This window comes from Brachyhypopomus gauderio, unplaced genomic scaffold (assembly GCF_052324685.1).
Source record: "Brachyhypopomus gauderio isolate BG-103 unplaced genomic scaffold, BGAUD_0.2 sc82, whole genome shotgun sequence".
Classification (NCBI taxonomy): Eukaryota; Metazoa; Chordata; class Actinopteri; order Gymnotiformes; family Hypopomidae; genus Brachyhypopomus; species Brachyhypopomus gauderio.
The window spans coordinates 1191186-1206077 of NW_027506903.1; the positions used below are offsets into that span (position 1 = coordinate 1191186).

At 50.2% G+C, this 14892-nt stretch overlaps 1 protein-coding gene across 4 annotated transcripts; it reads right to left on the bottom strand.

Moving 5' to 3' along the window:
• Positions 1–772: 772 nt before the first annotated feature.
• On the bottom strand, positions 773–14613 carry stk11 (serine/threonine kinase 11). 4 transcript variants are annotated; one of them, XM_076991294.1, is made up of 12 exons: positions 14458–14613; positions 13683–14347; positions 11552–12608; positions 6761–6844; positions 6186–6275; positions 5770–5902; positions 5006–5142; positions 3948–4075; positions 3322–3379; positions 2604–2797; positions 2219–2511; positions 773–1177 (listed from the first exon to the last, which is right to left on the bottom strand). In XM_076991294.1, exons 3-11 carry the CDS (start codon positions 11833–11835, stop codon positions 2270–2272), a joined length of 1350 nt encoding a protein of 449 aa, XP_076847409.1. In that variant the 5' UTR covers positions 11836–12608; positions 13683–14347; positions 14458–14613; the 3' UTR covers positions 773–1177; positions 2219–2269. The 4 variants fall into 4 exon arrangements, with proteins under 4 accessions (XP_076847409.1, XP_076847411.1, XP_076847410.1 ...); XM_076991296.1 differs by lacking the exon at positions 14458–14613 and having other exon boundaries at positions 11552–11939; positions 12034–12608; positions 13683–14400; XM_076991295.1 differs by lacking the exon at positions 14458–14613 and having other exon boundaries at positions 773–2113; positions 13683–14401.
• Positions 14614–14892: the final 279 nt, after the last annotated feature.

The window sequence follows — 14892 nt, forward strand, 5'->3', positions numbered from 1 at the left end:
TCTGGAGTCATTTATTCAGTGGGTTATGGTATTCTGAGAATAGCGTGTATGTTTTTCGCTGACAAATTTTAAGGTCCAATAGATGGAGATAATTAATTTAGCATTCATTCAGTTTACGACTAAACTATTGCAGTTTAAGTCGATCTATCCTCGCTCTGCGTGCACACGGGGATGTTCAAGCAGCCCTCCATTCTTCAGACTGGGAACCGCCGGAACTTCTTGATTGTTGTGGTACAGCGCGAAACGCAAAAAAAAAAAAAAAATCGGTGTTCCTCAATACGCCACGGCGTGCCCACCGGGACAGAGTGGAGGTGAGTTAGGACACCATCACCGACTGAAAACCGACACACACACACACACAGGACCACCAAATTTGGTTTGGTTGGGATGTTTTATATAAATAATAATTAAAAACATTTATTGGAAATAAAGAAAAACTAATGAAACAAAACTAACGGAAAACAACTAAAAAAAATAACCCAAGACATGTATCGGTGCATCTGCCTTGCACAGATCAGACCCCCCCCCCCCCCCCCCCCCAGCTCTTCACAACATGCATCTTTTTTTTGCCGTGTGGGTATATAATTCTCATTAGCATTCTCAATCTTCAATATAGTAACATATCTTTTTCATTACTCGTCATTCCTTTACATACCTCGATATGCATCATGAACTATAAAATTATAAAGATCTGTTAAAACTAAATTGTACGGTTGGATCTGAGGGGTAGCAAGAGCCCGGCAAGGGGGGGGGGGGGGGGGGGGGGGGGGGCACACGGTCAGCCCCGCCCCTTCAGGTGATCCACAACAGGTGGAGAGAGAGAATGGAGTGAAAGGGAGACAGGAAGAATGCGAGACAGGAAAAAAATATATATATATATGAGGGGGGGGAGAGAATTCAGAATGAATGGAGTGAAAGGCTCAGAGTGCATGAGAGGAAGAGGAAGAGGAGGGTGAAAAGGAGGGGAACAGAAAAAATATAAACCAAACCAGAAAACAGGAGATTCCTCCTGCGTACAGCATTCCCAAACCCAGTCAGTCCTTTCCAGGGGAAAAAAGATCCAGGCTTCCTGGCATAGTTTCCTTTAGGGTTCATAGTCCATGGCAAAATGTGTCAGGAGCCGCGGTTCACGTGTGTGGTGAACCAAAACAGGAGGGGAGCAAAACTCAAAACAAACCTGCAGGGCAGAGAGAACATGTTAGTGACCCATCGCCACGGCCACACCCGCAGGGCTTCCAGCCAATCAGCATCCAACAAAGGGGAGAGGGGGTGGGACATCACCTTTGGCATGTCACACATGTTCAAGTGTGCACTGGTGAACAAAAGCCTGATGTTAATTCTACGTTTGTTCTCTGGTGATATCAAAGCGGCTCTGCCAGTTTTGCAAGTGGCTCGGATGAGCTGAAAAAATACCTTTTCTATCCTACATTTAAATCTACAAACGGACATGCAGATGGGCCTCTAACGCAGACCACCTGCTCTCTCTGTCCTATATATAGGACGCTGTTGGAGATCAAACCTTCTCTCTCTCCTGCCTGCTTCTCTCTCCCCACCGGCACCTTTTATCCCTCCGTGAAGGGTGTGAGTCATCGTCCAGCACGCTAGTGCTCTGCCTCTCCGCAGTGGGTGTGAGCGGAATCAGAAGTGGGTCCGCCCCTCTCGGACCTCGGCGCCGCCCCCCTGTGGGAGAAGCCTCGGGGCCGGAGGGAGGGTGTGGTACGGAGAGATGGGGGTGACTCATCAGGTCTCGCTGCTGTAGCAGGTGACGGAGGGGGGCCGACTTCCCCACCACCACCACCGCCCGCTCCCACATACCCTCCCCCACACAGCTGCAGAGGACCCGGTATCTGCATGCCCTCCACACACCGGCTAGCGGGAGAGGACTCGAGCGGGATCAGCCAATCAGACAGGGCGACGCTCCGGTAGGGGAAACCTCCTCCCGGCCTCAAAGCTGATCCTAGATCAGCTGCGGAGATCAACGGTGACGTGGCGGCCATCTGTGTGCCGTCCAACCTTCTGGACGTCCTATGACACTACTAGTTTGAACCTGGAGAACGTCGGTCTGCTTCAACATGTGCGACTGGGTGGAACGAACCCAGAAAACATCTAACAACTAAACATTTAGAGAGATAAAAGGGTTTTATCAATCAAAAAAAAAACCCCAAACGCAGTGAGGAGCACTCGGTGAACTCTGATTGGCTCCCCGAGGTTAGCTCACCTGTACAGAGCGAGAGGCAGGTGTAGGAGGTGGAGCGGGGGGGGGCGCGCGTCATTGCTGCTTGCAGGTGGAGAGCTTGCGGATCTTGCTGGCGGCGGACACGCCCTTGCGGGAGGGGTTGGAGGAGGAGCTGGACACGCCCTTGCGGGAGGGGTTGGAGGAGGAGCTAGAGCGACGCTCCGCCCTCGGCTTCAGGGCGCCCGCCTCCGTCCCGTTCACGCACAGCTGTGGCTTCTGCTCCGGACCGCAGTCTTCCAACTCCTCCTCTTCCTCTTCCTCCACGCCCACCTGCCCTGTAAACGGACACGCGTATAGATTTCAGCCGCGATGAACCCAGCGGCCCCGTGGCGGCGATATTAGCGAGGGAGGCTGTTCACCCTCTTACCCGGCACCGTGAAGTCCTGAGTGTAGATGATCTCGTCCTCGCCGTCGAAGAGCTCGTCGTCCTCTTCCTCACCGTAGCCGTGGAGGTCTTCCAGGTAGGGCACCACGGTCATGCTGCGGCAGACGTCCCGGGTCTCTGCGCTGGGGGGGATGGGCACCGGCAGCTCGGAGGGGGGGTGTTTCTTCCTCACCCAGCTGCGTCCAGGGAAACACAACACACGGGGTCTTCAGAAGGGGACTCACACAACCAAACTCCTCGAGGGCTAAAGCAGGACCCTCGTCTGAGGTACGTTTGGTCCGAGTGACAGAGTGCCGGTTTACACACAGTCTGCAATAATTACACTGCAGTAATTCACCGTTTTGCACCAGGTGCACATTAGACGCTAATTATTGGATATTTTTATTTGGTGCAAAAGGAGTTACTCATCGGGGTGACAGTGACCCCCCATCACCTGCTCATCACCTCCTCCGCACCCAATCACCATGGTTTCTATGGTTATTAGAGACCACACCTCCTCTGCGTCATCCCAGTCCCATGAGTGGAGTATGTTGAGCTCCGCCCCTCTCCACACCTCTGCCTCCCCCTCCATCTTTCTCCCCATTGTATTCCCACCGTTTTAGGCCCTTTGACATCCTCGCCACCAGTGCCCCCTGAACTCCGCCCCCCCGCCCCACCTCTCCTCCAATCACCTCGCTCCTCACCCGCTCTGCGGACTTACTTGTGTTGCCTAATTTGCTGTATTGAGAATCTCTTCACAGGATCATACTCCAGCATTCCTACAAAAACAAACCACACAGGCAGGATGAGAGAGGCGTAGTTCCTCCCCTGGGGGGGGGGTGGGGGGGGGGGGGGGTCATAGGGCGAAGTGCAACCTTGAGACCTCCGGATGAGAGCATCGGAGCTGTGACATCATTAATAAACATTTCTAAATGGTGGAGGCTACTCCACTCAAGACTGTACGTATGCAACTGTATTCCAAAAGCATCCCAGCGTTTATGGACCCCTTCTTCCCTCCTCAGACCTCAGACCTCACGAGACACTCGGTGAGGACTTAGAGGTGAGGACTTAGAGGCTCCGTTTCAACTCCGAGAGGGAGAGACCGCTCGTGCTGGGATGTGGTTTCCTGGCGCCCTCTGCTGGACCAACCGGAGAAGTGCAGCGTGGCGCAAATTCTCCCTAAACAAACGGTCACAGCTCTCGGCTAGCGTAGTTCATTACGACTCGCATCAAAAATAATTTACTCGTATCCAAAAATCTGTGGCGGCCCACAGGTCTTCACAGCAGAGGTTTGTGGATGTGGAGTGTGCAGATGTGGCGTTGGGAGACGCGGGGCGGTGCGCGTACCTCTCAGCAGGTCGGACAGCAGCGGGCCGCACTCCTCCGGAACGCTGTAGTCACCCTTACCGATGTTCTCGAATAGCTTATAGATGTTATCGCCCTCAAACGGGTACAGGCTTGTTGTTATGTTGTATCTGTGGAGGAACAGACAGGCGTGTTGGAGACGCTGGACCGGCAAGCATGCGTGTGTGTGTGTGTGTGTGTGTGTGTGTGTGTGTGTGTGTGTGTGCGTGCGTGCGTGCGTGCGTGTGTGTGTGTGTGTGTGCGTGTGCGTGTGCGTGTGCGTGTGTGTGTGTGTGTGTGTGCGTGCGTGCGTGCGTGTGTGTGTGTGTGTGTGTGTGTGCGTGTGTGTGCGTGTGTGTGTGTGTGTGTGTGTGTGTGTGTGTGTGTGTGTGTGTGTGTTTTACACGCTTCCTCACAGCACTGCGACGGGCTGCAGTCATGGAGTAAACTCAGAGATCTGTCGATCGGGGAGGACTAATCTGCATGTCGAGTTTGTTTAACACAAACTATTCTTGGCCAGGTTTGATTAGGCTGCCTAATTTAGAGAGCCCCCCCCTCCGAGAGACCAAGCGTTTAGCCAGTGTCTGTAATTCACAATTACACAGTCTTCCGTGCCGTTTCAGAACCTGGACCAGCTGCAGATTACGTTACATTATTCCCGTCGCATTTGCCTGTACGTTCACACTGACCTGGGATCAGTGTCAAGCATTCCACTTCAAAATGAGCCACGACGGCGGCCATTTTGCAGACTACGCACCAATTCTTAACCGGTGTGCAAGCAAAAAAATAAAAGCACACTGCATTTTTTCTCCGCCAGCTCAACCCCAACAAACGCCCGATACAAAAGCCACGAATGAGAAGAGCCTGAGTTCAGTGCACATTGGGGGGCGTGGGGGTTAAAGTGCGTGGCGGGTAAAGTGCGTGGCGGGTAAAGTGCGTGGCGGGTAAAGTGCGTGGCGGGTAAAGTGCGTGGCGGGTAAAGTGCGTGGCGGTAAAGTGCGTGGCGGTAAAGTGCGTGGGGGTTCAGGACCATCTGCCCCGGCGGTTCTCGCACTACTCACAGCGTAACCCCCGCGGACCAGATGTCCACTTTAAACCCTGAAAACGTGTCCAGCCCGTTGGCGATCTCCGGCGGCTGGAACGCCGGCGACCCCTGGCTCGTCCTGCACGTGTCGTCCTCCGCAAACGGGTGGAGAGCCTGGGGCGGAGGGCACACCGAGGGTCAAAGGTCACATAAAAGTACACACACACAAAAAAACCTACACAAAGACTTTCTTCTCTCGTGAGATGTGAATCGGCGGAGAGGAAGTGAGTCAGTACGGGGGCAGAAAGAAGACGTGTCTACACGACTCCTGGCACCACAACCATAAATTAGCAGCAAATTAACACGCTGTGGGTCACTCGTTTGCTCCAACGTCAGCCGTTAAGCGACTGTGGCACTAACTGTTATTATTTGGTTTGCTGTCAGAAAGGTCAGTGGGCACTGGACATAATGAACATAATATACCCGTTTGGGAGTCCCATGAACCCTGATGTTGGATCCGTGTCGCACATCTGTGTGTGTGTGTGTGTGTGTGTGTGTGTGTGTTAAATGAGCCATGTAATTCTGTAACTGTGATGCTCGTAAACAGGTGGTAAATAAAACGGTTTTCTTTAAAGAACCATCTCTACAGATACGTTTACAGTTTTGAATTCTCGTTTGCAGAAAAGTTTTAGCACTTTTATTTAAAAATATCTTCGAATACTAAACCGAGTCCAGTCACAGCGTCTCCGTTTCAAGCATAACCCGGCAGAGGTGTGATGGCGGGTCTGCGAGACGTCTCACCTCCGCTACGCCCAGGTCCGAGATCTTAAGAGTGCCATCTGTGGTCAGCAGCAGATTCCCTGGTTTAATGTCTTTGTGGACGATCCCCTGACTGTGCAAATACTCAAGGCCGTCCATGAGCTGGCAGAAGTACCTGAAACGCAGCGGGGGGGGGGGGGGGGGGGGGGGGGGGGGGTTCTTAGCACCTGCCCTTTGACCTGCCGCTACAGCTGGGGCTCAGGCCAGCGCCCCATGTGCTCTTCCTTGTGGTGTGTGTAACAATGACAGGAATTCCCCAAATGTTCTGGAATGTTCCGACACTTAAAATCATAAAAATTTAATTTGAAGCTCACGTCGGCTAAAACTTTGATGTGTGCGCGTGTGTTTTTAGAGAGGTGCCCAGCTCCAGGGTCCAGAGACAGGGAAAGGGAACCTACCCGTGAGCTTGAAACACAGGGAACCTCTTCTCTGAAACACTGTCCAACATCTCCTGCATGCCGCACACGCAGTACTCCATCACCATATACGTGCGGCACAGTCAAGGAAGAACCAAACCACGGTTTAACACACACACACACACACACACACACACACACACACACACACAGTTATGGTAGTGAGTGGAGTGGAGTCTAAAGAGGCCTGGTGGGTTATGTCCTCCCCCCCACTTCCATGGGGGTGTCTGAGAGGCCTGGTGGGTTATGTCCTCCCCCCACTTCCATGGGGGTGTCTGAGGCCAGAGCTGGAGGGGCGTCCCCTCACACACACCCCACTACCCCAACACTACCCTGGGGCCAATACCTACAAACCCCTTTGAATTGGTGTGTTGCCATCGTCCACCTGACGGAGCGACAGTTGGGCGGCTTCTCCAGGAACAGACCCAGACCAGGACAAGGGAGACAGCAGATCCTTAAATGTGCGTTTCCCTGTTGAGAAGTGTGTGTGTGTGTGTGTGTGTGTGTGTGTAAATGGTCATGTGACCACATTTGCATCTTCACACTCTGGAGGATATATTTTCTGCTTCTCTTCATTGTACAACACGTCCACCAACTGAATCACATTTTTATGCTGTAGTCTCCTCAGCAGCTGGATCTCCCTGAGACACACACACACACACACACACACACACACACACACACACACACACACACACACACACACAGAGAAAAAGAACAGCTGTAGTGTAAATAAAACAAAACCAATATCCCAGCTGGAGATGCCCTGTCCGTTTGTAATTGAACCACTAGAAGTGTTTTATGACCCCTTCACAAGCTCCGCAAATATACGATTCTTATGTTTCATTGCTCAACAGGTCTTGCTAAATAAGCTCATGCATCAGGAAGTTAAACCCACGTCAAATAACTGGTGCAGTTAAGAACTTTATACACCCGTTCTGGTCCAAGAGAAGCTTGTGTCTACAGTTAAAGTGGGTGTTGGGGTGCGAGCGTGTATGTGTCTGTGTGTGTGCTCAAATACACTCATATCCATGCCCAGGGCCCCCCCCTCAGCTTGAGTCTCGTCCAGTACTACAAGAATATCAAGGCTGTGGGTTTGTATGCAAAACATACAAATTAGTTTGCATGTAAAACACAGTGGGCCGAGCGGGTCAGTCCAACAGCAGGTTCCATTATGTCAGCGTGTCGGTGTACGCCAGGCCACGCCGTAACACGAAATTGCTACTTTGCCGCTTGCTACTAGTAAAACACTACAGGAACACTAGAGCCATTCAAGGGTTCACATGTAGGCTTGTGTTGTTCTAACATGTAGGCTTGTGTTGTTCTAACACTGGTGGTGCTGGTTCCAGTAACCCAACAGCCATGCGTTCAGCAACAACAGAGATGAGCAGAACACAGACGTGCACATTCAGGACGACGCGGTGAAAAGTGTCGACTGTGAGGCAACGCCCAAAACGTTTGCAGCTGGGTTCTCCGTAGCGCGTAAAAGACACGAGTCACGGCGTCTCCTCCCCCGGTCACCATTACGGGCAGCTTGACCCAACATGGGCCAATCACACAACAGCGCCAACATTTATTTGATACGTTATTGCTTGGTAGGTTTTGCAACATGTAATTTATTTAAATTTCTCCAACGCAAAGCGCCATTAATTATTTTCAAGAGAGAAATAAATATACGACTTCCATCCAACAGTTATTACTGCTTTGTTACCGTTATTATGCTACACATGAAGTTAAAGATCAATATGATTGGTTAATGGTTTCACCAGGGGGGGGTTTATATTAGAAACACGACATGACTCAACCCTTGTTACTATTACTATCGGTCTTGTGATTCAGTGTTGCGGTATTTATTGACGCCGAAAAGCACCCCGAATCGTAAAAGAAACGGAGGCGTGCCGTCCGAGTGGGTCGCGCAGTTCTGAAACCTCACACTCTTGGCAGCGTGCGGAGAAAACAAGCCGTGGACACGCCTGTCCCCCCCCCCCCTCAGACCAGTCCAAGTGTGTGGACGGGGAGGTGAAGACCAAGCGATATTAAAACGGGTTTTATTAAAGGCACCGAACAGCTGCTGTCCACTTCCCGTCAACATATAATGTTTGATAACAAAAATATCTACATGAACAGCGTATGAAAAGATTGATTTCTTTTGGGCTAAAACATCACTGGTGTAAATATCGGACTCCCAACGCCGTCCATAAAAACAGAGATTAACAGCATCGGGTCTCGTTCAAGATCATTTCTGTATTTATAATAGGGGCAGCACAAAACCAACAAAACACTGGTGGGATCTCCCAATATTGATATGGAATATAATTAATGATTCAATATTTTAATGTTTTTTAACGAGCGCGCGTCGGCCCAAGGTTGGAGCTCCCCGCAGTCCCACGGCTGCATCTCCACGACGTCATGCACGTACAGTACGGCGTGTGCGGGAGTGCAAAATACTGAGCACAGCAAATAATGTAAAGCGATTTAAGAAGCGTCCGTTTGTGCGATTGTTGCATGAGGTGTTTTGTGCGTTGTCCGTCTACAACAAAATAAAGAATCTCAGCACCCAGTGGCAGAAACAGCCGAGCACACTGTGCCTGGGACCCGTCCCGGCTACACGGCTCGTACTCATCACGCGTGAGAACCAGGACCTGTTTCAGAGGCCTGCAACATAGCGCTCATATAGGAGCAGAACAGAAAGTAGAAGCCCGAGTCCTCTTGCCCCGTGACGCTCAACCCGGCCGCGTCATGACGCCGACGGGCCGTTCGGCGCCCAGAGGTAGGTTCGTTTGTCTGAGAAAGTCGACTGGAACGCAAGTCGGGCCACGGGAACCGCGATAAAAGGAACCGTGGAGCCGTGAGGGGAGGTTGACGCCAAACGTCCGTGGCAGCATAACGGGGACTCGGAGATGTTGACCCTGCCGTTTGCCCCTGTCTAACAAAGTCTCATGAGAACTGAACAAGGGTTAAAAACAGCAGCTTATGTAGGTAATGAGGAACAGAGATGTGCAAGAGAGAGAGAGAGAGAGAGAGAGAGAGAGAGAGAGAGAGAGAGAGAGAGAGAGAGAGAGAGAGAGAGAGAGAGAGAGAGAGAGAGAGAGAGAGAGAGAGAGAGAGAGAGAGAGAGAGAGAGAGAGAGAGAGAGAGAATGCTTTCCCACAGGTCAAAGCTAGCACCAAGGAGGAAGGTGAACCCTCTTTGCAGACAGTGGAAAGTTTCTGCTCTCGACTGCCAGCCAATCAGACCCACCGGTTCAAACTTAAACCAGGGCTTAAAGGTTTTAGAACACACAACTGCCCCGGCAGAAAGGAGCATTATGTTCTCAGTGATCTAGCAACAGAGAAACTACAAAACCAGAACCAGAGTGATCTGGAGTCGTACTGAGCAGAGCCCGATGAATGTAGTCACGCCTGGCCAGTCTACCGACCTCAACCCCCCGCATACATGAGCATGCAACTTTTTAGCATTCCACACACACACACACACACACACACACACACACACACACACACACACACACACACACACACAACCATGGGAACAGTGTTATGCAATTCGAGTTACTCTCCAATCTGCGCGCGTGTGTGTGTGTGTGTGTGTGTGTGTATCTACCAGTTAGGGCATGCTGCCTCTGGGAAGCAGGAATGCTAATTGCTGCTGTGAATGGGGAGGTCACCATGGTGTTCCAGCCATGGCCATATAAGGCAGGAGGAAGAGTGTGTGTGTGTTTGTTCGCCTCCGGCTTCTCCCATTGCAGACTCTCTGACGTCACAGCCACGCCCCTCTCCTACACGCTGACCCTTAAACTGCGGCCGTACAACACGGACCGAAAGACAAATACGATCGGCATGCGGGCTGTGCGCTGTGTGTCGTGACTGGGTTATGGGTCGAATCAGACCAAAACACACACTCGTAAACCCTTGGTCTGACTTAACCTGCACACGGAGCTGCTTTTTTACCGCCAGAGGTGAGCAAGCAGCCTGCTGCAATATCAACACTGCGGAAAACAACATCACGACAATTAAGAAATGTCGTATCATCCACCCAGACCTACAATGGGTGCAACCAGACAACCTACTGCATGTTTTCAAGCAGTTTAAAAAAGCACAAATTAACAAGAAACGAGTTTTACACATGCAGCTTCCATTAATCCAGTCACTATCAATTTCTAACGTAGCGCATTTCATGTGGACACTTTTATGCGAAACAGAAAACTTCAACAGCAACAACTGTTCTGAACACCAGCGTCCAGTGGCTACTCCTCCTGACGGTTCATGAACGCTCCCTCACCCCTGAGACATTACCAAAACATCAGCAAACGCACTTACGCATGTAACACACACACACACACACGAGCTGTGGAGTATTTCTAAAGTAGGTCCAAACCCACTACGTTATTTAAAGAGCCCCCCCCCCCCACACCCCCCCAGGCTGCATACTGTCGCATTTTAATTAAGCTGTGCGGTGTGATTAAAAATCAAATCCACGCTTTCCCTCCAAATACAGAGGAGATGACAGTGATGTCACCCTGCTTAGGAAGTAACCCACACACACATTTGCCCCTAAAAGGAATTAGCACTGGTGAATGATGCACAGAAACAAGGGTATGAAAACAAAATCGCAGTGGCCTATATTAGATGCAGCTGTGTGTGTGTGTGTGTGTGTGTGTGTGTGTGAGCACTGGCTCTGGGAAAACACAGCCTAGTATCAAAAGATGTTTTCACGTATTCCCCGTCAACTGCATTATGTGCTGTTGCGGGTCACTGAACTGCTGTGCAAGGTACACTGTTCAGAAGAAAAGCCTTTGACCCAGTTCAGGCAGCTCTACAGACATCACACCAATACTCTGTATCCTCATGTCCCTAAAAGTTGACATTTCCACACATCCTTCACTTAGATTCAGGGTTGCGGTGAGAATCACCGACACACTGTTTACTCCAGCCTCACGAGCGGGCCAAGCGGTCATGGACTGATCCAGTTCTCCATGTGCTAAAACTGCTCAGGACTGGGTTACAAAATGTCAGCTTGGAGGTAACTTAGCTTCCAGCCCGGCGAGGGGATCCGTCAGCAGGAACGATAAAACACGGGACAGCACGTCGGCTCGGACGTTAAACTTGTAGCCGCCGCTCTGCTCTCGTGACGGACAGCGAAACCGACCAATTAGAAGCTTACTGCCGAACTGTTGTTTTTTTTTTTTCCATTTTTAAAAGACACTTTACAGTCACTAAAGAGGTAGAACACAGGAAGACCAACCAGATCGGGAACGGAGGGGAAGATGGATGGACAGATTGGCAGAATGAAAGAGTGAGAGAAGACGAGAGAGCAAAAAAGTTGAACACCCACCCCCCCAAACTTACTTTTTCACATTGGCTTCTCCGTTGGGGATCCTCCTCAGTTTCTTCTTCTTGAGGATCTTCACGGCTCTCCTGCAGAGCGTCTCCGAGTCAAGCATCTCCTTCACCTTGCCGTAGGAGCCCTCGCCCAGCAGGTCCCCCATCAGGTACTTCCCGATCAGCTTGGCCCGCTTGCGCCGTGGCTGGTAGATCACCTCCGTGGAGTCGATGCGGTGGATGAAAATGTCCATGCCCATGAGCTCATTCTCCGTCAGGTAGTCCAGCTGCTGGGGCTCCCCGACACTCATCTTCCCTCCAGACCCCCCCCCTGCTCTTCCGCTATCTCACCTCTCCTTGGCTCGGCTGCAACACCCCCGGGGCGACTGCCGGTGCTGGGGGGGTGGGGGTGGGTCTGTATCCCGGGGCAAGAGGAGTACAGTTTTGATTGGAGAGGGGAAGGGGGGGTGGGGACAACCCACTAGACTGGCATCAGAGATGAATCATACCTGGGCAAAGGGGGCGGCACTGTTTAGGAAACGGGCTCAGACGGAGAGGGCATGTAAACATGAGTGGCAAACGTGCCAGTGGTGTAACTGGGAGTCCACAGCAGAGTTCGGACTGGGCGAGAGAAGTTGGGTGCAAATAAAAAAAAAAGAAGAAGAAAAAAAAAAAGAAAAGAAAAAAAGAAAAGAAAAAAGTCAAACAGGAATACTTGTGTGTTTTACAGAGCGCAGGTCTTTTGTAATGAAAAGACGCTGTCCTGATGAAAGCGGGCCTGTATCAGACTACATTTGGTATTACTGGACTCCTGTTCGTCTCCAACAACATGTCCAGTGCAAAGAAATCTATTTCCAAAGATCAGGCTTCACAGTATTCCCCTCCTGCACAATGTGACGTGGTCTAGCACACCAGGGCCAGCGAGACCCCACACATCACCGTCCCAAGACAGCAGGACCAAACGGGTAGTTCCACATGGGCGACGGCGTCTCTTTGGTATAGTGCGCTGCACTCCTGAGATTATTTGCTTCTTACGACCACAACAAACTGCAACCGGTGCTCATCTCAGAAAACTCAAAGACATCTGCAATGGGTAGAATCGGAATAAATGGAAAATGTTAATACACAAGTGTAAATTACAGTAATGACAGTTCATAATTGCCCCAAGGGCATGTAGCTGGGCTTTTCACAAGCGAACTTTATGGGTACACAAAACAGTCAACACACCAATTAGTCTAAACACACAAATTTACGTCGTTTTTCCAAAGTGAAGAGCCGAGTTGAGGGGTTATGGTCAAACAACCGAAGTTACCAAGACATCTAATTAAATAAATATGTGACTGCGCTCACTGGAAAACACTTTAAACGCCAAAAAAACACACAAAAGTTGAAGGTATGAAGCCTGCGAAGACGGTCGACAGCTGCTTGGTTTTGAACAAGGACGAAAATATTAAAAGTGCTCCGGGCTCTTACAGCTCGCCCTGGCAGGACTGGTGTTGAGTTAGCACCGAGCCACAACTAGAGTACGCAGAACCGGACTGGACGTGGCGTGTAAACTCATATTAATGGGTTAAACGGTAGCTGGGGGGTCCGGGACGCGGCCGGGTTACTTAAACTGGACGGAACCGCCGCCGCCGTCAGCCGCAGCACACAAGTCCGAGTTCAAGGCTACACGGCGGCGGATGAACACGAATTCATCAAATTCACCCCGTTTTATCCGACTTTGCGTCTCTGGCATTTCAACTCACGGACCACAGTAAATATTTGTTTCCCCCCCGTCCTACGCGGTACGTTTTTAGTGAGGTTACATTTATTATTTTTTGGTTCGGCGGTCCCGGTTTACTGTTACAGACAAGGGAACTAGACTGGAATTAGTGCCAGTCGGCGTGTTGCTGAGCGGCGCGAGCCCCGCTAAGCTAAGCTAGCTTCACGGGCGTTAGCCGCTAGGCTAAGGTTTACAAGCGTTAGCCGCTAAGCTAAGGTTTACAAGCGTTAGCCGCTAAGCTAAGGTTTACAAGCGTTAGCCGCTAAGCTAAGGTTTACAAGCGTTAGCCGCTATGCTAAGCTAAGGCAAGCTAACCCGCTGGTCAACAGTCACTGCATCAAAGAGTCCCCGCCACAAACGTAACAAAAATCAGCCGGTGTGTAGGAATCTCACCTCAGCACTGTGACACGAACGAGTGTGGACTCGACGTTTCCCCTCTCCGACTCGCCGCTCTTCTAACTGCTGTCACCGCGGTCGCATATATATTTATATTCCCTGCTCTGCTCTCACTGATGCAGCTGCTTCAAGGCTGCCGCCATCTTGTTTGCCTCCTCCCCCCTCACGGCGCTAAATGCCTCTCACGTCAGTGCGTTAACGTTCCTCTTCACACGTTCACGTTCCTCTTCACACGTTCACGTTCCTCTTCACACGTTAACATTCCTCTTCACACGTTAACGTTCCTCTTCACACGTTAACGTTCCTCTTCACACGTTAACTTTCCTCTTCACACGTTAACGTTCCTCATTACACGTTACCGGTCCTCTTTACACATTAATGTTTCTCTTCACACGTTAACGTTCCTCTTTACACGTTAACATTCCTCTTCACACGTTAACGGTCCTCTTCATCTTCACACGTTAACGTTCCTCTTCACACGTTAACTTTCCTCTTCACACGTTAACGTTCCTCATTACACGTTACCGTTCCTCTTTACACGGTAATGTTTCTCTTCAAACGTTAACGTTCCTCTTTACACGTTAACATTCCTCTTCACACGTTTACGTTCCTCTTTACACGTTTACGTTCCTCTTCACACGTTTTTCTTTTGCGTGTTAGGTCTGGCTTGGACAGATTTGAACATTAATATCACAGTGTTAGCCTTTAAAGTTGGTTTACTCTTCCACTTGTATATTAACAGTGATGTGTAAAGAGTGTATAGGCTACATACCTTTTCAAATGTAATTAGAATGAAACGACTTACTGACGGAAAATCTATAATTTGGTGTATGAAGATCCGGATAAAATTTGACACAGCTAAATTATATACAAGTTATCAAAAATGGATTATTCATAAATTATTGCATACAGAATGCATAATTGTTTTTAATTAAGCTGACTGTACAACAAAATATATTTTGAAAAGTGCGACATTTTGATGGTCGACTGGATCTGAGGTGCAGCACCTACTGACATATACGAAGACGAACTTGCAAAGTCATTATTAACTTTCCATTTCAGTGCTTGTTCTGGGTGACTCTGCGGGCCCCCCACTCTCAAGCCGTCTCCTTTTGCTTAGCTGGCCGATCTGGGTTATATTTAACAAGTGTAAACCCTGGGGAACGGCAAGCTGAGGCTCCGGTTACAGGCCCTCATTGGCTTTACT

Excerpts from the sequence above, each read along its gene's own strand:
- stk11 (XM_076991294.1), bottom strand. The coding sequence starts at position 11,835 with ATGAGTGTCGGGGAGCCCCAGCAGCTGGACTACCTGACGGAGAATGAG. Across the intron at positions 4,076-5,005 it reads TGGTCCGCGGGGGTTACGCT|ATACAACATAACAACAAGCC; the intron begins GTGAGTAGTGCG and ends GTTCCTCCACAG. Across the intron at positions 2,512-2,603 it reads TCAGGACTTCACGGTGCCGG|GGCAGGTGGGCGTGGAGGAA; the intron begins GTAAGAGGGTGA and ends GTCCGTTTACAG.